Here is a 26,432-nt window from a genome sequence, read left to right on the forward strand (position 1 = left end):
CCGATACTAATGTGAATGTACAACTGTTTGATAGATCCGGTAGCGACTAGCCCGGTAGTGACCAAGCCCCGTCAGCTCTCCGACTCCGACTGGCTGCTGTTGGAGGCCTTGGACGGCCGTGGGTCACGACACCCCCGCACCGGCCGCTTTCTTACAATGCACAAGAGGCGGCGGAAACGCTTGACCACTCGCTCCCTCTCGCAGGATACGCCAGCCCTGCTTGACGACATTCATCACGGCGTTGTCCAGGTAACTTCTTTCCTCTGTTGTACATAATGTGTTAACACGTAATATTTGCCCTAACAAGTGTTTAAAATATAACCGACTATTAATTCAGACTACGAACTGTTGTGATACTAGGAAGCAAATAAGTCCGAATTCGCGTAAAAAGTTCCGGAGAAATATTTGGCTTAGTATCTGAGAGAAAAATTATTGTATTTACTGCGTCGTGTAGCGTCTCTGCCAGCATCTCCCCTGTCGCGTCGAGTTTCATCTTGTGCTGCACTACTAACGTCGCATTGCCCAGTATTAGTTGGCCCCGCGTAGTCTAATGTTCATTTGCACTGACTGCATCCGCTATTGGCGCACCGCTTCGTTTGGAACCAGTGCTACCGTTCATTAGCGGATACGCTCAACAGTGACACTGACCCCTACTGGAATAAGTAATACCAGTTTACAGTACAATTTCATTAAGGAATTGTCGTTTTATAACTATTTAACTAAATAAAAATTAAATATTTCGAGAATTTAAGGAAGTTTACTGAATGTTGTGTAATTTTTAATTAAAGAAAAGGTTTTTTATTGACAGAAATAAAAGGGATAAAAACTTGACACAATCTTTTATAGTTTATCCGCTATCTCAGGAGCTCCAGAGGAGTACAAGGCACAGCCCGGCCTATCTGCCTTCACTGTGGCGATGACTCATATAGTAGACCTTAGTTTATTTTTTTATAATTTTTATATTAATATAATAGTTTTGTAATTGTTTGAAATATGCATTTTATTTAATGAAAATAGAGTAAAAACACGAAATAACTACGACATTCCTGGCGCAACTTTTAAACAAAGTGGTCAATAATAACTCAACTTTGTAGTATAAGTTTACTTTATTAACAGGTGCTTATTAAAAAGTCTAAGTAACATATTATTACAAAGTTGTCTTGATCATTGACTATTTTATTTCTAAGATGCGTCAGGAATGTCGTAGGTATTTTTTCGTATTCGGACGTATTTTCATGAAATAAAATGCAACATTAAAATATTAAAAATTTACATTAACATAACAAATTTAAAAATTAGCAGGTTTGCAGACTAAAGGCCGGGCTGCGCGTGTGACGGTGACGGTGTGTGGACGCCAAATTCCTCAGGGTTCTTGAGATTCTTGACAAACTATAATAGGGAAAAATTTTTGCATTCAAAGTTCGACGTTATTAGTTAAAAAGAAACTATGTTGATTATATTTTATTACTCTTAGTGATAAGAGGAATCCTAATTAATTAAGACAATAAATTAAAAATATAACTACTTTTGTAAATTATATGCATAATTGTATGTTTTATAACGTTTATACAATTACGTAGCTTCTGAGCACTATTTTAAACTGAAAAGTTCGTTTATGTTGGACATTTTTGGGCTTTAAGTATATATAATATCTGGTAATGATAGAGTTAACATTTATTTAATAAAAGGAGTTTCTTGAAACTCCTTTCAAAATATATAAACGGTTTCCTTCCCAGTAACACTTTCTCAAATTTTGAATACGACTCCAAAAGAAATGCTCCTCTTTTAGAAGTGATTAAGTGTGTTTGTTTTGTTATTTATTTATCTTAGCCTTAAGAGGTAAACTTAAGAAGTGCTTTTTAATTTTGTGACAACACGATTTGAACACAATGCAGAACCATCACAGTTATTTGATATAGTATTGTTATTGATTTTCCTGAAATTTACAGTGGTTTTAATGTATCTTTCATATACATTCCAGATGTTTAACAAAAGAGACTGAGTAGACAGATTTAAATTATTGTTATGAAACGATTTAACTTGCTTTCAGTAGATACGATCCCATAATTTTGTAACAAGCATTAAAACAAAACACAAGGTGATAAAGATTTTATTTTTATTGGAAATTCTTATAAATAAAATGTAACCACTCTTAATGCGTTGCTAAACGCTAAATCTTTAAAATGGGTGGCCAGATTTCACTAATTCTTTTTTTTTATATTCATTAAAGTCCTTGAAACGTCATATGAAGAAAAAGATGTCACAAAAATAAACTGACACTGAACAGCTGTTACCCTTTCAGCTGAATTTATTTGTGTACGTTTAAATAAAATTTTAGAAAATATTAAATATACAGTTCTTGATCAGTAGTTTAATGCAGATAGCAAAGTAATATCTAACTGTTACTCCAGATTACGCCAGTGACGCATTAAAAATTATCCTTTAAGGTACTCAAAACTGGTTGAATCTGTTGATATTGTAATTTGGCACTTTTATTGTGGCTTAAGGAAAAATCAGATAATTGGACACTAACAAGCCTCTACGAGCCATTCTTTTGCAGGGTATAGTCCCAAAAACAATTTTTATTATGCAAAACCTATTATAAACAATCGGTTTGCGATGTTGCATGAACTTAGTAAGGATTTCTTCTTTATACCAGGGTAAGTAAATGCTTTTTGTACTGAATAGGCTTTTTAGTCCTGTGTATGTATGTATATTTTCTTCATCAGCACAACAAGCCAAACTCTACTATGGCACTGGAAATATGTCAGACCAGAACTAAATTACAAGAGCCAGAAGTAAACAACTTTTGATCAAAGTAAGTTTCCTAGACCTATTTAAATATTTTCTTTAAAGGGATAACAAGACAAAATTAGTTGTACCAGAGGTAATATAATTAATTTGAACCAAAAATGCTCCTAAACTCCCAAAATGTGATACAAGAACCAGTCACAATTTCACTAAACCTGGCTATTTTAACCATGAATACTGAAATAATATATACCTCATGTATGCCTATTTAGGATTGAAAAATAACAAACAACTCCATCATATTACTTCATAAGTGCTTTCAATTAGTAGGTTACAAACTTTGATTTTGGAAATTGAGTGTGAAGTCTCGGGCAACAGCTAGTAATTAAATAAAATAACAAATAAATTATGCGTTTAGTTTTGTATAACATATAGATAATAAATATATAAAAATAGTAAATTGAAAGTTATATATAGTTTTGTTTTTTTTTTTTCAGTGTGTGTTGGACCGAGTCTGGCAATGGCCGTTCAACGCGTTTACACTCGACAATGTTACCGGAGGTTGGTAATAAAATTAAATATCATAGTTTGATTTAAAATATCTACATAATTTATTGTAGAGTAGAATATTGATAAAATAGTGCATTCTCTCTTTTTGTGTGTAGTGGAAAATATTAATTTAGAATCATTGCTTTAAATATTTCTCAAATTTGTAATATAATACTGTTGTACAATAATTTACTGAACAAATTAAATCTAGTGCTTTTTCGAGATAAATAAAATCTTATAATTTTGTAATATTTTGGAATGTGCAAATAGTACTGTAGTATTTAAATATGTTGTAAATGTGTTTCTAAGCTTTGTTTTATAGAAATTTTACTATACAATAGTCCACTAAAGTGATATGTCAGGCTCTCAAGGCAACCTGAGGAATCTTGTATTGTTCACTCTGTGATTGTTATACTGCAGATTAGGAGTAAGTGTTAGTACTGAAAAATCACGAATATTAACAACAATAGTATAGACCATATAGGGTGAATTATTAAGAGATCAAATGTAGATATAATAACTATTAAAACTTTGTTCATATTCTTATTTATGTACCGTACAGTACTTATATTTTACAAATTTTCCATTTACTTATTTGTAATTGTATTAAAAAGAACTGTAAATGCTCATACAAAGGATTTTATTTGTATTCAATAGAACCTAGCTCACCAATTAATATGATTGAAAACAAATGTTTGCAACAATATGCAAAGTTTCTATGTATCAATGTGTATTACAAAACTGTTCCTAGTGTTGGTATTGTGTGTTGTAGTGGATTGTTACATTACTGTTTGTGGTTTCAGGGAGATCACTGCCAGTTTTGTGTGTTCATCTGTTCCACTGGTACGGGCTCATGGAACACTTCAGCTTAGATGCTGTTAGAGTCTGGAAATTATTTAGTGAGTCCATATTTTTATCTTTACTAAGGAGTTTGTAGCATAATATAACTTCATTAATTATCTACCTGCTTAGTTGAGAAGGGTACCATTTTTTTGTAACATTCTCGTTAGTAGTGTTAGATAGGTAGTTCACTTCTGTAGTAGAGTACCACTTTCTAATAGATGCTTCAATAGTAAGCTGAACTTAAGAGAACTTACTTTATTAAGTAGGAAAGAACTCAATTAGTTTCCTCATTAGTTTCCATGTCTTTTAATTCATTTAGTTTACTGCAGGAAGGTTCACTGCTGACTTGTTTATTATTTGAAGTCGGGCCTACACTGGGTACAGAAAAAAACCAACATGTCGGTTACATATAGGCAACCTCTAGATTGGAAGAAAGGGTTGATCGATAAGGTCTAGTTTACTGTGGAGGATGACTGTTAGAGTTGGTGGAGTTCTCTTAGTGTTAAATGCTTAGCCTAAACACTAGGGAGTACTGTCCCATACCCACTTTGACTGGAAGAGACAAGAGAAGAACTAGCCTCCCCTTCTTCCAAGATGACATGACGAGATATAGGACCTTCTATCCCTTTTCATAGAATCTTCACAGGAGGGATGTCCCTACCTCCAACCTTCCTAAAAATCCTGTCACTCTGGCAACAAGTGTAATGGTCATAAGTGTAATAAGGAGTTTCCTTAGCGTCTCGTCATTAAAGAACAACAATTTTAAAAAATCATTTCCTTTTTTAAATTGCAATGTTGAACATCTTTCAATTCAACTGTTCTCTTTTTCCATAGAGTAGTAAGAAGGCTAATAGTTGTTAATTGCTTTTCCAATGAACTTTTACGATGATGGGTATTTATTTGTTTAAAGTTAAAAAATGAGAACAGGGTGTAAAATAAAAAAGTTGTTTTCTTTATTAAAATTCATTTTATTATTTTATTCAACTTGTGATTATGTTTGATTTAGTATACAACAAATTAATATATATATATATATATATATATATATGTTTTTCGTATTTAGTTGATAAGTATTTATTTTTAGTTTTAAAAGCATTTAAGTTAATTATCGAAGTTGAAATTGTGTATAAAATCATTGATGATACACAAAGAAGAACAATACACCACTCACAAGCATAAATTATTTAACAAAGTGTGAAATAAAATATTATATTGTAAGTGATATTTTCTATATTACTTTAGCCAGTGTTGTGCTCAAAAATAATTTGATAAATCATAAAGAATAATATGAAATTTGTATAACTTATAAATTATTAAACAGTAAAGTATACAGTTAAAGTACGAGTATAAATTATTAAACAATGCTTTAATTAAAATATTGTTTTGATTGATTTGAGATTGGACTGAAAATCTCCTCTCAGGTCATTTATATTGTACTTGTTATGAGTGTTTCTTGTTATTGTCAGTCTAATTACATTGGATATTAAAAGTGCTTTCCAGAATTTAAAGTGTTAGTTAAGATTGAATTGAATCTATAAATCCTGTATTTGTTTCAGGTTTAGTAGAAGAAGGCTATCATAGTACAAATCCTTATCATAACTCTATTCACGCTACAGACGTTACACAGGCAATGCATTGTTTTCTTCAGGAGGAAAAGGTAAAAGAAACGTAATTCTATCTAAAAGTTTTAATTTTAAAGTGAATTTTAATAGTTTTTCTCAGTTTCCTGAAATCAATTTTAAAACCTTAAACTTGATTAGAAAAACAAACTGAGATTATTATTAGGATTGAAATTGTTAAATGCTGTTTATGATTAATTGTTGGTTGTTTTATACTAAAGAGGAGTAAATATAACAACTTAAACTTTGAATAATATTCATAACATTGATGAATATTCTTATAATTAGTTGTGGGTTAGTTTATAAATTTATTTTGAACACAGTTCTTATAATACTAAATTTTGCTCAGATTCGACAACATCTGACCCCTCTGGAGATCATGTCTTCCCTGATAGCTGCCGTAACTCATGATCTAGATCATCCTGGAGTCAACCAACCTTTCCTGATAGCTACATCCAACCATCTGGCTGCACTCTATGAGGTACAAATACTAGGCTTCTCTGTAAACTATTCTGGTCCAACAATAATAGATTCTGCATTTATCAATGGAATGTGATGGTTGCAGAACACCTCAGTGTTGGAGAACCATCACTGGAGGTCAGCCATCGGTTGCCTGCTGGAGAGCCATCTAGTAGAGGATTTGACAGATGTGAGGGCTGAGCTAGAGCAGCAGATTAGCTCTCTAATCTTGGCTACAGATATCACCCGCCAACAGGAGTTCCTCAACAAGTTCAAGGTATACTTAACCCTCTCTTGGTCGAACTACCATGACGCACCTCATGCTCTACCGGGCATAATTGAATCGGTCGCTCCATTGCGGGAGACACACTCATGTTTCTATTATTTAACAACTCTACTCATACAAAACTATTATGTGTTATACATAGTTGTATGTGTTATTAAATTCTCCTTAATACGGTGGTATTTAAAAAATTTATAAACCTATGAGTTAAAAAACTAAATCTAAATGAATACTCGCTTGTACAAGAAATGTTTGTATTGTCAAATTAAAATAAAACTACACGTCTTGTACTAAGGACTGTAAAAACAACATAACAATAAATGTCAGTAAAACAGTAGTTGCAGGAAGTTACAAACAGATTTAGTAATTTTATTAAATATTAAAAGAAATTGGAAGGAATTTTGATGAAAAACAGCTAAATCACTGTTAATGAAGAAATTGATGAAATGTTTCATATATTATTCCTAGATAGCATCATTTAGTATAAAACAATGAACAAGGACAACAGTACTGCCAATAGATATTTTCGTTACCAATTCCAAAAGTAGCCCTATGATGGCAGCACAAAGCAGAGATTAATGAAAAAGCAGTTGATGGCGATTGGACGGTAGTGCGAGGCTCCCCGCTAAGGCGATTCATGGCAATTACCCGGGAGAGGGTTAATGTTCTCTCAACCCTACTCAGGCAAGCTAGTATTGTCAATTAGGCAGTGAGTAAAACTGATGGTTACACCACTATACTTACTAGTAAATACATAGTCCTATATGTGCCAAGATACTCCACTCCACAGCTTGTCCAGGTTGAAAATTATATAATAGCTCCATGAACAAAGCTTTCTTATGTTCACTTTCTATATTTTGCTGCGAACATTACTCAGTAGGAACATTTAGTTTAGTCACCTTACAATGTTATTATAATTCATTTCCTATTACTTATAATGTCCTTCAAAAAAATAAATTATAGCCTTACCTCTTATGGTTCCTTATGTTCGTGATGTTATAATATGTTTAATCATGCAGCAACATAATCTCAATATAAAAAACCATCATACATTATTGGTTCTTTTATTGAGTTGAATGGAAACATTGTAGCACAAAAATCACATGACATAATCACACAAAAATAAATAGTAACATTTACAAACATTTTATAATACAGTCACCTATATGCATTAATCACATTTTGTTCATAATATATCATAGTATTTTGTTCATAACATTACAAAAATAAAGAATAGTCAGAAAGTAAAGGTATGATTTATTTATTAACCCTTTGGATTTCAACGTCCGATTGATCGGACTGCCCTAGTTTATGCAAAAACTGCCAAACTCCTATTGATTGGATATCCAAGGTTCAAGCTTAAACCACCAACGTCTAATTGACCAGCCCAAAAACAAAACAAAAACCAGCCAAAAAACACCAGCTAAAAAATAAAAAAAATATTTTTTACTTTATTTACAAGCTTTTAAAATGGTTTTGACTGTTGGTATCACTAATGACCTTGACACAGATGTTTGATTTTAGTTATTTTACTCTGCTTGTAAACTTTCTTGCTTTTTTTAAGAATTTCTTGTCAATCTACTTTTCAAAACAATGTTCTGTAATTTCATAATAAATATAAGATGTAAGCACTTTATTAATAAAAAATATTTCCAATGAATAAAAATATTTTGATACTAATTTTATGGTTGATACTGATTTTTTATTTAAGTTTCTTTTTCGTAGTAATTATCTTATAATCACCAATTATGTTACTTACATGTGTGTGTGTGTGTGCGCGCACGCGCGCGCATGTGTGTGTAATACACTTTTAATATACTGTAATTAATAACCAATCTAAAAAGCTACAAAACAAAACAAAATCTTTAATTTAAAAGGGCTATTCAGAAGTAAGGAACGTTTTCACCTGATGCTGCCAGGCACATGCAAATCGTTTATACATTTGTGTCTTCATGCTGAGCACCTCAGGCTGTTCCATGACAACAGGAACATCTCCACGCTGCCCTTTTTATATTAAAATTTGAAATATGTGCTGCAATCGAAAATCCTGCCAGTTGTGAAGTGCGGTCTGTGATTAGTTTTTTGTTGGCAAAAACTTAAAATTAATAGAAATTTGTCGGGAACTGTGTGAGGTGTATGGGAACAGCGTAATGATTGAAAAGTTCTCTCAGGAAGTGATGCATTCAGTATAAAAATGGCAGGATAAATGTTCATGATATAGAGAAAAGTGGATATCCGAGCATTTTGGTTGAAAATCTGGTTGCCAAAGTTGACAAAAAGATTAGTGAAAACCACCGTTTCACAGTAACCGAACTTCTTATAGGTTTTCTCGAGCGTAGTGCAATAATAAACTCTGAGGGCTACTGCCAAACATTGTAAAATCTTAGGAGAGCTCTCCAAAGCAAGCGCTGAGGAAAATTGTCATCCAAAATTTTGCTTTTACATGACAATGCTTGATCTCATACGGCAAACCGTACGCAAGAACTCTTGACTGTTACTCAATCAACTGGCAAGTTTGTCTTGTCCCCCCTACAGCCTGATCTTGCTCCAAGTAATTTTCACTTGTTCCCAAAAATTAAGACCTGGCGAACAACACTGTGTTTTGGCAATGATGAAGAGCTCCAGATATGTGTCACTGTGTGGCTGAGATGATAGGCGGTAGAATTCTATGACACAGGAATTTCATTTTATCCGTGCCTATGATAATTGCCTGAATTTGTATGGTGATTATGTAGAAAAGGAGTATTTTAGTCCGTCTTTCACTTGTATATTATAAAATGTTTTTCTTGTACTTAATTTTTTTATAATTCCAAAATGTTCCTTACTTTCTGAATAGTCCTTGTATATAATATAACAACATATGTAACAACTAAGGGAAATACAGAGCAAAACGTAAAGTATTATAAAAGTGTACAGATAGACCTTTGAATTTTAGGTAGTAGTGGCCTCTCGGGCGCTGGTAGTCACGGGTCGAGCAGCAGCCTCGGGCCCTGCCGTCCCATGGGTAATTCAGTTCAATCTGGATTAATTCAGATTTAGTTCCAAAATTAATACACGTGTATCTTTTTAAACAAAATTAGTCATTTTCAAATTATTGAAGATGTTTTATTTTGCTTCTGCAAAACCTCGTGTTTATAATGTCTTGGATTCATTTTTTTCTATTTTTATGAAAAATTTTTCAGATAGATTATGATGTAAAAATGAACGTGATAGTTTCTTACATTTTATTTTTTACCAAAATGTTCTTACTGAGCTAGCCAAGATCTGAATAAATACAGTAGAATTTTCAACAGTGATAATTTTAAATTTTCATCTGTAAATTGAAAATACCTGAAAAATGTTTGTAACAAAAGTAATGGTCAGGATTTCAAGTCCTTCTGCCTACTGGAGTCCTGGTGTTATAGCAACATCAAATAATTCCACCTATCAGTAGGTCTGTATGCTGATACTGTAATTTCATCCCAACTATAATGCTTAGTTGAATGTAATTATAGCGTGATCAGTAATGTGACTGTTACAGAGATACTTGGACCAGAACTTGCTAGACATGAGTCAGCCAGACCTAAGGCATTTCATCCTACAAATAGCACTAAAGTGTGCCGATATCTCAAACCCATGTCGCCCATGGGAAGTCAGCCGCAAATGGTCTCAGAAGGTGTGTGAGGAGTTCTACCGGCAAGGTGACTATGAGAGACAGTTAAACTTGCCCGTCACCTCGTTGTGTGACCGTCTCTCCACCTCTGTGCCCAAGATACAAGCAGGTGCATTGTTCAATCTATTCTTTACCTTTATATAAAATTCCGTCACCTATTTTATTTTATCTGCTATAAGTATTCTAAGCTATATATATATAATAAGGGATTAGTAATATTACAATAATATGAAAGCGGTTTTGAAAGCGACCTTAGTTTTATTAAGGGATGAATTAGTGGAGGTATAAAGAGGAATTCTATTATACAGAATTACAGCCTGGTTCTGTGTATAACTGGCAGTATAATTTTTAGAAAGGTTGAATGAAGAATCTTGGTGCATTGGAAATAGTTTAATTTAAAATTACTAGTAAATAAATACATATTTTCAATATTAATTATATTCTTGCGAGGTCTTTTAGAATCGATGATTCCATCATCAGGCAACTTCACTTTTTTTATTTCATCATTGATTCTGAATGGCCTTGCAAGAATAAATTAATATTGGAAAATATGTATTCATTTACAAGTTATATTAAATGAGAAAGGTTGTTTAGCCATTTTGAGATTAATTTCGGATATCAAAATATCTGCTCTCATTGAGAATGCTCACTAATTACATGTTGTCATTCCATTTTCTGGGTAGATAGCAAGAAGTCCGTGTGGAGAACAAAAATGATATTGTCCCTGTAGAAAGATGAGATGAATGAGAAAATAAAAAAGATTAATTGAAGTTTCCTCCTGTATGCATTTAGGATGCTTTCATGCATGTCATTATATTAAGCAAAACTAAGAACACCAAATTTGTTGCTCCAAGTACAAATTAGCATAACTGCCAAAACTAAATTTAAAAAAAACAAAATTGTACTTTATTGTACTCTTTTTTCATGAACAACAGTTGTAGTTTTGTATATATTTATATTTCTCTGTATAAAGAGTCATTAAATCGTATGAATAATCTTTTTCAGATGTCTTTTAATCAAGGCAGGGATAAACTATGAATTTAAAATTACTGCATTTGTGCCACTTTGTGTTTGGAGTTATATAATTCATGAACATGCTGGATCCAAAACTTCTTAATTAACAAGTTCACTGCGGGTGAGGTCTCGGGACCTCAAGCGGAGGGTCCCGCACATGCGCATGAGGTCTCGGTACATCATGTGCACATCACTTCTTTCTTTCATTAGTGTGTCCTTGGCACTTGCACGGGACGGTTGAGGTTATGTTTGTTTTGTTGTATGTGCTCGGCTGAATTCTCGGCACGTGTAGTTTACACTTCCTGTGCTCGGCGAGTTTGTGGCGTTTTATTAAAAGTAAACGTCACAAGTATGGAATCAAGTTGTATACATTGTGTGATCTCCATGGATTTATGCTTAAATTTTTAATTTACTGTGGAGTTTTGGACGATATGGGAGGAAAAGGGCACGCCGCAAATGTTGTTCTGAATCTAATGAGAGTAAAACTCCACAACAGCCATAGTCTGTATATGGATAATTATACAGGACATTTGGGTGGCTGGTAGGGATGTATATATAATTGTAAATATTTGGTTATGCATATATTTTAGCTTTCTCACAATATTTCTAGACATAAGAGACAAAATGTGTTTTGCGCACAAATGATAGTGACAAATCGGGTGCTATGTGCGTGTGAGGTCCCGGGACCTCAAGTTTTATAAATCGCCTAAATATATAATTGCCCCTTTTTCGGGCTACAATTGAATATATTTTACCTTTCTGACAATAATTCTATACATAAGAGACAAAATGTGTTTCCTTTGCGCAAGTGATAGTGATAAGTCAGGCGCTGTGTGTGCGTGATGTCCCGGGACCTCCAGTTTTCAAAATGGCCAAAATAAACTTTTCCAAGCTACAATCAACAAAATACGATCCCCAGTCTACAAGAAAACATCTAACCTTAAGTTTAAACAAAAAATATATTTTAGCTTATTGGGTAGTAGTGGGCTGAAATTCAGCAGTGAACGTGTTAAAGGATAATCAAATGACAGAAACAAGAGAATAGGATGTGGAGTCGAATTTTGGTAACATTTTGATGGTTAACTTAATGTTGACAGAAACTTTGGGAAAAATAGACATAAGTTGTCTTTAGTTTGATTTTGATCACATTGAGTTTTTAAAAAATAGATCTTACAAATTAAAATTGAAAACTAGTATTACTTTATCTTTTTTATCTTCCATACAAATTTAAAATATATAACTTTAAAGCAATAGCAGTAATTTTAAGGACCTTATTTTAAGGAGGATTTTAGGGGAACTCAATATTCTGGAAACCAGAGCTTGTTTAACCTGTACCTAAAATATGCAGCTTCAAAATGAACTAATTGTGGATTTTTTCTGCCTAGAACAAGAATGAAAGCTCTCATTACACTTTGTTCTAAAAGGGCCTTTGCACTGTTTCTGGAGTGACAGGATATTCAGGATATTAGAAAGTAGGAGACATTTCATGTTGAGATCCCCTGTTACACTATCTCGGTCATGTCACTTGTAGGCTAACTCTGTTCCAGCTCTTTCAGTCAAAGAAGCTTAGGGTAGTACACTATCATGCTTAGACTGTTCAAGATGATGGCTGTTCAAAACTATTAGACATTGAAGAATGAAATGAAAAAGTGCTTTAGAACTCTCAAGTCATCTAAAACAGTGTTCTTGTGGTATCTCATAAGTTTTCAAGATATTTTTTATTTAGAAATTAGTTTTGAGAAATTACAGCAATATTGAACCATAACATCCTCACTTTTAGGAATCAATTTATGTACATGCTATTTAAAATTGTAATCATATAATATTACAAAATTATGGAGTTTGTAAATTTTTTTAAATTCTTTATTAACATGCCAAGTGTGCCATAATTCCAGCAGCATAGTACAAATTAACCTTTAAAACTAATAATGCACCATTCAGATGACAGCTATAAATGAAATTACCTTATTCCAGACTGTGTCATAAGGGAAACTTATAATTCAAACTTTAAAATTATTATATTCTACTGTCATGAGTATTTTCATTTTCAGTGGGGTTTTTTTAATTAAAAAAGAAAGCTCAATTTATGAGAAGTAAAATTTTGTTGTACCTGTCTATATCTTATTTCAACAGAAATCATAGCTTCTCTTTATTAATAATTATTGTTTTGTAGAACAACTTATCTACTTTGTGTTGTTGTGCTTTTTTCAACTTTTCATTTAGATCTATTTTTTTCCTGTTTTGTGTTATGTGATGATAATCTACTAGAGCAACTATTCTGTTTGCTTGAATAGCGAATATCTTCATTTAAATATGTAGCTTATATTTGCTTCCAACTTTCTACAATCTATTGTGTTCCTTTTTGCTGCTCTGTAATCACTAAAAGCTATCAACTTTAAAACTTATACAGCCTATTGTGTTCCTCTTTACTTTAGTAGAAATATAAGTTAGAACTTAAAGTCTATCTGTTTACAGCTCCTTGTGTTCATTTTGGCTTGAACAGTAAATATATTTACTGAAAGCTATTACCAATAGTCGAACTGCAGCTGTCTACAATGTGTTGTATTCTCTTGCCATATATTTTATTAATAGTTCTGTGGTAACAATTTGAAAGTTATTCTGAACAGTACAGATAGTGAGTACTATACAGACATCTATCTGCAGGATTCTTCCGTTTTGTGGTGGCACCACTGCTGGAAGAATGGCACAGGTTCCTGGGCACGCCCCTGTCACAGAGCATGATGGGACACCTGAGGGACAACCAAGAGCGCTGGGAGAATCTTCTCCAACAGGAGTTAGCCGAAGAGACTCGAACTGAAATCAGTGAAGCAGAAGAGATCCCTGAGGATGACTTGGACAATGGAGTAGAGGAGGAGGAGAGCAGACGACTGTCAGTCACAAGTACCGGAGTTGGTGACAGGGTGAGTGAAGTAGTATAGAAGATTATCCTAATGAGGTGATAATTGAAGCAATGTAGCTTGACCGTCATAAGTATCGAACAGGGTGAGTGAATTAGTATAGAAGATTATCCTAATGAGCTGACAATTGAAGCAATGTAGCTTGACCGTCATAAGTATCGAACAGGGTGAGTGAAGTAGTATAGAAGATTATCCTAATGGGTGATAATTGAAGCTATGTAGCATGACCGTCATAAGTATCAGACAGGGTGAGTGAAGTAGTATAGAAGATTATCCTAATGGGTGATAATTGAAGCTATGTAGCTTGAGCGTCATAAGTACCAGACAGGGTGAGTGAAGTAGTATAGAAGATTATCCTAATGGGTGATAATTGAAGCTATGTAGCATGAGCGTCATAACTACCGGACAGGGTGAGTGAAGTAGTATAGAAGTATATCCTAATGAGGTGACAATTGAAGCTATGTAGCTTGAGCGTCATAAGTACGGGACAGGATGAGTGAAGTAGTATAGAAGATTATGATAATGAGGTGATAATTGAAGCTATGTAGTTTGAGTGTCATACGTACCGGACAGGGTGATTGAAGTACTATAGAGGATTATCCTAATGAGGTGATAATTGAAGCTATTTAGCTTGAGTGTCATAAGTATGGGATAGGGTGTGTGAAGTAGTATAGAAGATTATCCTATTGAGGTGACAATTGAAGCTATGTAGCTTGAGTGTCATAAGTACGGGACAGGATGAGTGAAGTAGTATAGAAGATTATGATAATGAGGTGATAATTGAAGCAATGTAGCTTGACCGTCATAAGTATCGAACAGGTTGAGTGAAGTAGTATACAAGTATACTAATGAGGTGACAATTGAAGCTATTTAGCTTGAGCGTCATAAGTACAGGACAGGGTGTGTGAAGTAGTATATAGAATGAGCTGACAATTTGAAGCAATTTAGCTTTGAGTGTCATAAGTACGGGACAGGATGAGTGAAGTAGTATAGAAGATTATTATAATGAGGTGATAATTGAAGCTATGTAGCTTGAGTGTCATAAGTACCGGACAGGGTGAGTGAAGTAGTATAGAAGAATGTCTTAATGAGGTGACAATTGAAGTTATGTAGCTTGAGCCTCATAAGTACCGGACAGGGTGATTGAAGTACTATAGAAGATTATCCTAATGAGGTGATAATTGAAGCTATTTAGCTTGAGTGTCATAAGTATGGGATAGGGTGTGTGAAGTAGTATAGAAGATTATCCTAATGAGGTGATAATTGAAGCTATGTAGCTTAACCGTCATAAGTACCGGACAGGGTGATTGAAGTAATATATAAGAATATCCTAATGAGATTACAATTGAAGTTTTGTAGCTGTTCTAACACTATGCTTCAAATAGTTGTGATCTGTACAGCAGTTGGAAGATAATATTCGCTCCTTGATGGTTGTCAGTATAATTATATATACCATAAAAATATAAATTGAATCAGCAAAATGGATTTTGTTGTCTCAATTCCAAGGTGCATAATCGTTTCTAGTAGTCAAGTAAACACCTTATAAGTTAATGAATCTAATATTTGACCTACATTGTGAATGCCATACTTAAATTAGAATACTAGTATGCCAACGTTATAAAAATTGTTTAATATAGTTTAAAGGTTTGGACATTTGTTAGGGATGACATCTTAGTTCTATGGTTTGAAACTTATACAAAATTTATTACATTTATAATCGAATGATAATCATTATATCTTAAAAAATAAGCCATTGTTAAATAACAGATAGACCATTTCTAATGGCTCAAATTCCAATGTAGTGACTGACTGGAAAATTTGCAATTTAAAACCAGATGACAGTAAATATTTTGATTCAACATAGTCAGATTGGTATAGTTATTGTTTATCTGTACTCTTCAAAATGTGTACTGTAGTATGTTAGCTATTACTCAAAATAATAAGCTATGAAATTAAATTAGTCTCAATGATACATTAGTGATACGGCGGCGTATAGCTATGCAAGCAAACAGCCCATGAGTGTGTTAGCAAGGAATGGCATGAGGAAGAAACGTGTGCTCACACCACTGCTACGCTTGTTGCTGATTAGACATACAAAATATATTTATATGTGATTGTACCACCTTGGCTGGCTTTAGTAACACACACAGACTGCATGTGCCTTATCTACTATAGCCTTATTTAATATAGCAAACAATTTAGGACTATTATTGATTTTATTCAGTCACCAGTTAGAAAATGAATATAGTACACTTCAAAGGGGATTGATTAAAAATGTGTTTTAGTTCGAGGATTCCTACTCTTTAATATTTTGTTAAATTTTGAGTATTTTTTTATTTAAACCATGTTTACATACTGTAAGTTGACGTCTCAAGGGTTCTGTATGATGAAAGATCTTAACAGATTGTGTTCAAAACAACTGTTATAATTTATGAACATTATAGGTTACAAAGGTCAGCCTGCATTGATTATTTCAAAATGTCAAGGTTGTGGAGTGTTTTAATAGTAAATTGAAAAGTTAATAAAAACAAGCAGCCACATTTTAACTATTGTGGTGTTGTTGTTTTCACCTAGATCAATATTTTAATGTATGGATAGACTATCAGAAATTATAAAAGTTTACATCAGTAAAAATGATGAAGTAGTTAGATAAATATGAATATGAGTTTACTGGTTTCTGCTCTTATTTGTTATAGCAATGAAATGTTCTGACTATCAGTTTATTAACAGTGGGTATTGCACAGGTGGGAAGAAGACACAGTGTACCATTGAGTGTGACCAGAGCACCTGTACTGCCACTGACAGTAATACGTCGGGAGAGTCTGCCGGTAGTAGATCAGAGACGGCGATTCACGCTTACGGTGGGGCCCTTGCTGCACCTGGAAGAGGAAGAGGACCTACAGCTCTCATTGATGTCCTCGGGAAGTAGTGGGGGACCTTCAGAGTGTCCAGGGAGTACAGAGGAGCGGCCGGTTAGTGCAGAGAATCTTTTACCAGATCTGAGCATCGCCAGTATCACGACGAGCGTGGAGGCATCACGACTATCAAGCGTGCTGCACGGAACCACTCTGGCACCACCGTCACGCCTCACACGTCAACAGACCTTCCCACCACTGCAGCCATATGTGCGTGTGCGCTACATGTCTACAACAGGCGAGCTCAACGCAGACACCTCCTCCTCCAGCAGTGATCGGTCACGGACAGGCGAACCGTTGAAACGTGACTCGAGTGATGATTCCAGTGGTGAGAAAGCAGTGAAAATGGCAAAACTCAATAGAGAGAAGGAGAATGTTGATCCACAACACGAGTTGGACATGGAGATTGCATCCTTGAAATCTAGAAGAAATATTCCTCAGGTATTTTAGTAGCTATCATTGGGGTGTTCATAATATTTTTATTTATTTTTCTTCACTTTTTTAGCAACAAATTTGTTTCAATTAATTAAATTCATCTATGTACCTATTCATATACCCTTTGAGGTATCATTAAAGTACATGTCCGTTGTCCTAAAATCATATTTATTTTAGATTATTTTGCAGGTTTTTTATGATTCTTAAATCAATTATTTATTTAAATAGTCACAAAGTAGTAATGTAGTATAGTTGACACACAGGTGTATCTAGGAAGGGACTATAAAGAGTAATAATATTATATTTTCAAGTTTGATTAATTTATCAACTGGCCAACTCTCTGACCTAAATTATAACTTTTTTCTGACTAGCTAGAAATATGAACTTCAGTAAATATTTAACAGAAAAAGAAATTTATGCTGAACTATTCTTATTTTCAGCTGTAAATGACACATCTAAAATATTCTGATGTATTTCCTGTGGAAACAGTATTCTTAATGGAAAGTTCCAAATTTCAAACTTGTTCAGTTCAAATTGGCTTATTTCTCTATAATTTGTAATTGAATAATTGACCCCATGTACCTCACATAGCACATGCGGGATTCAGAAAAAAACCTTAATTTTTAATACAGTTTTAAAATAATGTATATATGGCTACTTAATAGTCCAATATTCCTCCTTCATTGTACCCAGAAATTTTTAAATAATAACAACAACAATAATAATAATATAATATAATCATAACTAAACAAATTTTAAACAAACGAATAAACCATTTAAAAAATAAAACTCTATTCCAACAAAATAGGATAAATATAAATTACATCAACAGGAACACAACAACCCAACTTCTTCTTCTACAAAAAAAAAAAACTCTAAGTGACACCTTAGAGCATGCTTGTATGCTATCCTATGATTGTGCACTTAGATGTGTAGATAAGTGAGTAATAAATTAATAGTAACATCAAAAGTCAACAGTAATGAATAATAAATATTTAAATACAATAACAGATAATTACCTAGATTTATAAATAATTGAATAGTAAATAACAACATATACTACAACATTATGTTAAATAACGGTTTGATCTACGCCAGATTCTGGATATATATACAGAGTGTTCAAAAAAGGTGTCACAAACTTCTGTAGCTATTAGTACTCTCTCTTCATTTCAATCAAAAATTGTCCTGTAAAACATAGGTCAAGAAATGTTTTGTTTAGCTGCTAACCGCTATTTTGTATTTTTTTATAAACAAATTAATATATCTGGAACTAGTAAAGCTACAGATACCAAATTTAGGAAGTAATGAGATAACATTGTTTTAATGTTATGATTTGCTAGAATATTTACAAAACGGCACCTGTTGTAATTTGAAGATCATAACAAAATTACTAGTATAGTTACAAAAATTTGCATGATATCAACTATTTTGCAATTTTTATTATATTTCCAATGGTACTTTGGTCATTTAAATCCATCAACGCATAATCTAGTACGACTTCTCTAAAGGTATGCTTGCACAAGCCAGGAACAACAAACATTATTGTCAGTTAAGAAGCATCTGCTGTTTTTGCATCAGTTATAAAAAATTTACATGATACCAACTATTTTGTAAATTTTATTCCAATTCCAATTGCTTGCTTATGTGTTGACGGATTTTGATGAACAAAATACCATTATAATTTTAAGGAAATCGCAAACTAGTTGGTACCTTGTATAACTATTCAGAATTTTTGGTTATTTGACGTTTAAATGTTCAAGTGGCATTTTGTTAATATTATATCAAATCACACCATTATGCTTTGAAATTTTCCTCTCATTTATCAATATCTATGTTCTATGTTTGGTATCTGTAGCTTTACTAGTTCTAGAAATATTAATTTTGTTACAAAAAATACAAAATGGCAGCTAGCTGCTAAACTACAACTTTCTGGACCTACGTTTATAGGATATCTGTTGTTTGGAATGGTGAGGATTATCAGCCACAGAAGTTTGTGACACACTTTTCTGAATACCCTGTATATATGTTAAACCCTTAATAATATATATTATAAGCTACTAAAATTTATAAGTATCATGAACTTTAAAATCAATAATTTAAAATGTTCGTTGTCTGTTGCACTACAAAGTAACGTATTGCAGAGCTTGGCACGACGGCGAGGGTCAGCTCCAGTAGGGCTGCTACGAATGGATGACCAGGCAGTCCGTCACGCCAATGACCGCCGAGGCTCTGTACCCACCGCCATTGCCATTGCCGCACACTCAGGTAGACGATGTTCTCTCTCAAGTCGGCCCCTGCGCCACATACAGCCCGGCACGCTCGAGTCCCGAGTGTGATCGCTCTCTTCAACTATTTCTCGTCTTTTTTCAAATTTCTCCGTGGAGTCCATTTTCAGAATTATTAAATATCAGAGGAAACTTTGGTCTACGTGTTTACCATTTCTTGTGTCTGAGTGTCGTTTCAATTTATACATTAATAATTGTGATAAAACAGTTTATCATCAGTCAGTTCAAGAGAAGAAGGTTAATGTATTCAAAATGACTTTAACTGAATATATTTTTTGCTAATATTGTGCACCTTCTAATTGTATATTTATAAATATATGTATATGTGTGCTAAAATGATTTATATAACTTTGCGTTTTTCTATATTTTACCTGAATATTAAGAAATATTAATTTTTGTAAATTAAAAGTAAAGCATATATTAATTGCTCCAAGATTTCATATAGCCTGCTTTAAAATGATTTACAGTTAAAAAAATATAAACAGACAATCAATGTTTTCAAACTAAACAATGAGTGCTATTTAATCATGTAATTTATATAAATGATAACATTTGCATGATGATAATGTAGCAAGTTTACTAAATTTGTTCATTTACGTATCTGATTACTTTTGTGCTATTTAATAGTTAAGTATATAATGTGTCTTCTCAACTTACAAAAGTATTTATTGATGATTTGATCATTTCATTTTATGTTTCAGGCACTAGATACATTCACCTGAGATTTAAATTTCTCTCTTAAAAGTCCATCCATTGTAATGATTGTCCTTCTTTTTATAATAATTGTAAATGGTAGTTGGTTGACTTTCTATGTTTAAAACATTTTTCATACTCACTTTATTGTTGTTAGTTCTCTATTACCATGGCCATCTATAGTTTATAGACCATAGCAATGAAACGTCACACAGCTGAGTTTCTGCTTTCTCTACAATAGTTACTGGCAGTAAAGGTTAATTCATGCACCTTCAAACTTAATGTATTTTATTGTGAACAAGAATAATTTTTAATTGATTTTAACATTTTGATATGTATAAAACCTGCGTAATAACCGAATTTACAAAGAATTTTGTGATTGCTAAATATTGAACTTATGACAGTGTATTCTCCTTTAATGAATGTAGAGAATTGTAGTGACTAGCTACACACCTTTCCTTGTCTATCATTCATTGAAATAAATAGGGGCAAGACAAAATTTTGTGTAAATAAAGAACAAAAATCCATGTTTTAAAAGTAAAATATAAACTTTATTGTGACTTCATCATATCAAGCAGTAGCAGGAAATTTAAAGTGGAGAAATCTGGATGAGGTAATAGAAAGAAGCAAAGAGATGAGAAAAGAAAGTTCGTTAAAAGTAAAACTTTAAAATTGAAGATTAGCCGAGAACTGATTTCAGGATCACTCATTTATAGAATAAATTTCTCAGTGAGTTAGGGAAACATCTAAATAGAACTAGTTTGTGTTTGACAAAATTAGTTAAAATTACTGAAGATGTTATTAGTCTAAAGATTTCATTAAACTGGAAATAATCTTAAAATCTTAGAATCCTGTGTAAAAATTGTAATAAATTTGTAAATAAAGACAGTCATATTGGGCCACCAATTAGGTATAAGTTAATAACTATGGTAGTTGATAGGTAATTAAATAATTATCAGTTAATTTTCACCAATTGTACAGAGTTTAAAATGACAAAATCAAAACAATCAAATCAGTGTTCGTATAGCAATTTTTTAATGAAATGATCATGCCAAAAATTGTGTTTAAACTTTGAAAATGACAATAGTAAAAGCAAGATTTAATATCTAAAATGTTCTTATTTCTATGACCATTAAAAAAACCCAAAACATGGCTAGTAATTTTATTGTTGCTATATTTGTTACTTTATAAACACAAATACAAATATTTTAAACAATTTCTAGATAAAATTATTATTCGAAACATGTTTTGTGAAGTTTCCTTTATTAAAGTGTAATTATATAGCATTTTATTTATTTGTTTGAAAGTATTGCTCTAATTGTTATAAAAATCTTAAACTGAGTGTTATGAGTCAATTGTAGAAACCAAGTATAATACACTTGAATTTTTCTAACTACACTTTCTTAATTTTAAAAACCGAATTTTTCTTGCCAACCAATTTCAGTAAGATTACAAAACAAAATTATGCTAATGATTATATGGCTACTCTTAGTTCAAAATTATTCATAATTTATTGAGAGATGACAGTAAAAATAACAATGTTAGAATAAGCATTTTGTAATCACTACTGCTTAGTTTAAATAAGCTGCTATGAAACATTCTCACATTAATACATCATGCAATGAAATAGAATTGTTTGGAAGTGTGTGAGCTGCATTGACTTAAACGAACAATATCCTTTTTTTCTAATAATTCTATGCATAGATTAAAGCAGTCAGAAAAAACTAAGGCGTGAAGATCCAAATTTGTAACAGATTAAATTTTCAACAAGTTTAATAGTAACAGACCATGTAATAGTAATTTTAAAGCACTGAGTGCTGTAATAAAAAATGCTGGTTTTTCATTGTATGGCAGTACAGTCCATCCTGCTTATTAGCAGCCTCATTCATTAGACAGATATATAGCTGCATAAAACAGATATAGCGAACCTCTCAGATTAAAGTGTGTGGGCCTGTAAACTTAAGATGGCCCATGATTTTACCCAACTAAGAAACACATTGCTTTGGTGTTTCATTTTTATGAGAGTATTGTTTTTATATCCAACATATTTATAGGTGGCATAAGTAAATCAGTCACTTTGGTCTTTGTCATGCATGATTTTGCATGTCACTTTTGTCAGTGATTATCGATTATATCAGAGTCTTATCTGTTACATATAATCTAAGCAATTCCAATATCAACTTTAAATTTTAACAGAGGAACTTATGATATTAATTTTTATAGTGAAACAACTTTAATAAATAATTCTGTAACAAATATATCCAAATTAACAATCATTCATAGCTTATTCTTCAAGATATAAATTAATTCATCTTTAGAGACAGAAAATATATTAATATTACATTAACTTAAAACATTGTTTTAATTTTTGTATTAGTTTTACTCCTTTCCAAATAAATGTACTTAATAATGATTTCTTAACCTTTTTTAAAACACTTTTTTGAATTCAACATATAAAAACATTGAAAATTGTAGTGGATTTTAATTATAAATTCATAAAATTGAAAAACTATGCACAGTAGCCAAACATTATAATATAATAGATATATTACATCTCAAGTGCAGGCCTCAAATAGTGACATACACTTTGGACTTCGGGACAGTTCTCCAAATGTTAAAAATCAGTTAAAAAAATGCTCAGAATTTAATTTTTTCACATTGTTCTTCATCAAAACTTTTACTCCTTGGTGCAAGTTTTCTGCCTTCCTAGAATATTTCTTTGTCACAATTCATTTTCATAGCCATACAAAATCATTACTAATTTTGTCAATAGTAATTTACTGATAGATATAACATAATATATATCTTCCTCATTACTATTTGATAGTTCATCAGTCGCACTACTGAAAGCCTATCTCAGAACTTGATGAATATAAAAAAAATATATCATCACCATTATTTATACTAGTCCCTGCATACCAACCAAAACTCACTTTAGAACAACATTGCACAATATGAACGCTCACTACAACAGTCTCATAGTTATAGATTAGAGTGCAGTAGCAGCCAAACATCACAATATTCAGTTTTTTTTTTTTTTTTTTTTTTAGTTTAAATTAAACACTAATAGTCAGTCACTAGTTTCTCAGTCTTACAGCTAGATGTACAGGTATTATGTAACCAAGCAACTATTGACATTCTATTAACACAGAGTAGCAATGTAACAATGAAGGATAAAATAACATAAAAGTAAGCCCGTAATAATGTTCCGAATTTCCAACATCTCACTAGCCATTTCACAGAGAAGGTGAATAATCACTGATGGCATAAAAAATGTAGGTTTCAGGTCCTGCAATTAAGTGTTTAGCTCCACTTTTACAAGTCAAACAATCAAAAACTAATTACACTTTTTTAATATCTTCCAGAACCCTTGTACATTAATTTGTTTAGTTATTTTTATATGATTTGTGTGATCATAACTCTGGTACATTACCCCCATTCTTGTTTTGCTCCTTTACATTGAATTTAAAAATTGCATATTATTCAACGGTCCAAAGGACCCTTTGTATGGGAGTAAGTGAAGGGGTTAACACCAATATGACTCACCAAGGCACATCACTATGTCTTAGAACCACTCTAGACACACTAGTCACCACTGCTCTTTATATTTTTTTGTTTAAAAGTCCACATAAAAATGAATTGTGTGTAAATAGTTGAAAAATTATAAATTTTCCAAGTTTGTTTCAGTAAATTACTTCTATATTGATTATTTCATAGAGAGTATTCAGATTCTTTATTAAAAATTTAAGAATCAGAAAAAAATGTGAGGTGCAATTTTCTCTTATTTTTGTTTTCTGTAACGTACGTTTGCAATGTTTAGCTCACTAGTGCACACCTGTTGCGGGAGGGCAAGGTACGTACCACCGCAGCACTGCTTGCGAGTAGCTTGCTTCGGCTTGTCACTAATACAAGGCTCTTGGTGTAACGCAGGTGTCTTGAGACCCCAGAATGCAGCGTTGCTGAGCATGCCCCGCCGAGCATCACTCCCGTATGACACCCCCCCTCCCTTCAGGTAACGGCATGCTCGCCCACCACACTGAAAATATCTACTGTCGCTGTCACTTGCATCCACTTGAGCTTGCACTTTGGTTACGTTGTTTGCGATTTAGTCCCATAGACTTGTTTTTTCTCGCTAGATGTTGTGTTTGCCACTTGAAGATTACACTTCACTTTTTTGTTCGCATTGTAAAATTAATCTGCAACAGTCTGCGCTGTTGATGTGGAGGCTACATTTGTTGAAAACGGTTGGTCAGTACTCAGTAGATATTTTTAGTGTGTTTTCTAATGTAGTAATAATTTTGTGGCCTTCTTGGTGCCCTTTCATTATCAACATTTTAAAAGTAATCTTTGTTTTTTAATATTACCACCCCAAAAGTACCAAGATATATTTAGTTATAAGTATAGTTTTCAGAAATTATGTAGGCTTAAAAGTTTTATTTAGCTGTCCACTACTAAACTAAGCCACCTGCTTTAGTAAATTGTTACAGTTGTTAACAGGTAGTATAAGAATTACAATAATGACATAATTTAGTAATGTTAAGAATCAAGTCAATCGTTAGAGAATATCACCCAATTTCAATAATTCAAGTTCTTTAGACTGACCAAGGTGTAAGTACGGCAAAATACCTCTCTGTGATAAGTACCTGTAAATTTATATAAAAAGCTATATTTTTAAAATATAATTAATTAAATTAAGAAATTGTAGGCCATATAATAGGAAACAAATAAATGAGATCTAAATCTTCCCTAAATTCAAAACATTAAAAAATCGTGCAATGTAAAACAAATTTAAAAAGGGTGGAACATTAAGGGTATTTGATAGTTGAGAGTAGGATGTTTAGTCTGTTTAGGTACACATGTGCTGAACCAAAGCCTGTAGGACACAAGAATGTGATAATCAATACTTACTTGATACTTATTATCTGCATCCCTGACCAGGTAGCTGGATCGATGGCGTCAAAAAATTTTAGCCATGTACAAGACATTTTGTTAAAAATTTCAATGTGTAGTACATATTGTTACAAGTTAAATTTTCATTTGTGTAAGCATAGGTGTGTAATATAATTAAAAAAGTGCTTGATAAAAAAATGTCTGTTGGTTCACATACACAGTGTAAAATTAAAAATTGATGGATATGAGCCTGTAATAAAAGTGTGAAGAGAGCTAGTTCTTACAAGTTTCATATATTATTCAGCTAATTGTAAGTGTGTAATAAATATATTTTTTTAAGTGAGAATAAAGACTAATACAGCTCAAAATAAGGCAATATGTCATGATCTTAAAACTCATGTAGGTGGACTGCGTGATCAGGAGAACGAGATTTTTAATTAATTAATGCATTGAATCAATATACTAAACAGAAAGTCTACATATGTATAACTTCATATGTAACAGATTAGTTATTTTGTTTTTTTGCTGATTTTGTCTTAGAAAAAATTTGAAAACAAAAAATATCAAACATTTTATAAATTTTGTTAGTAATTATAAAATAGGCAATAGAAACTGCACTTCAGGATTTCTGTTGTAAGCAGCAAAGTTCATAAAAATACTGGATGTACAAAAAGTTTGTTAACCCTCTTCTGCCGCAGATTTTGTTATGAGTAGCCCAAAACTGCTACAATACTTGCAAACTTGTGGTTAGTATTGGATGTAATATTAACTAGATCTATTGACAGAAGTGTTTTCTTTTTGTTTTGTATCTATCCAATACACCAAAATACTTAATTTGAAAAATGTATTTTACATTGATTGTGGTCATGCAAGTGTTATATAATCATAATATAATAATGCAATTGGAAATTAATCGGGATGGTAATATCAGGTTTTATGTTCTTTACCTTGGTAGTCACATTGCTCACAATTTTTGGATTGAGAATCGTTATCATAAATGAAGTTATTCTTGGTATTATAAAACATTTATTACATTTTAATTCTTAAACTTACATGGCCGGTTCTTATGACAAATTATGTTAGCAATTCTTCGACCACTGTTTGAATCAGAAACACTTGATAT

General features: G+C 32.4%; 1 protein-coding gene across 2 annotated transcripts; it reads left to right on the plus strand.

Moving 5' to 3' along the window:
* On the plus strand, positions 1-25,812 carry LOC124363722 (cAMP-specific 3',5'-cyclic phosphodiesterase 7B-like). Of its 2 annotated transcripts, XM_046818986.1 has the most exons (11): positions 1-249; positions 3,249-3,312; positions 4,104-4,199; positions 5,700-5,800; positions 6,112-6,243; positions 6,328-6,498; positions 10,025-10,265; positions 13,835-14,091; positions 16,833-17,444; positions 19,583-19,706; positions 24,350-25,812. In XM_046818986.1, the coding sequence occupies exons 1-11, from the start codon at positions 16-18 to the stop codon at positions 24,433-24,435; spliced, it is 2,118 nt and encodes a 705-aa protein (XP_046674942.1). In that variant the 5' UTR covers positions 1-15; the 3' UTR covers positions 24,436-25,812. The 2 variants fall into 2 exon arrangements, with proteins under 2 accessions (XP_046674942.1, XP_046674950.1); XM_046818994.1 differs by lacking the exon at positions 24,350-25,812 and having other exon boundaries at positions 19,583-20,065.
* The last annotated feature ends 620 nt before the right edge of the window (positions 25,813-26,432 follow it).

This window comes from Homalodisca vitripennis, chromosome 1 (genome assembly GCF_021130785.1).
Source record: "Homalodisca vitripennis isolate AUS2020 chromosome 1, UT_GWSS_2.1, whole genome shotgun sequence".
Taxonomy (NCBI): Eukaryota; Metazoa; Arthropoda; class Insecta; order Hemiptera; family Cicadellidae; genus Homalodisca; species Homalodisca vitripennis.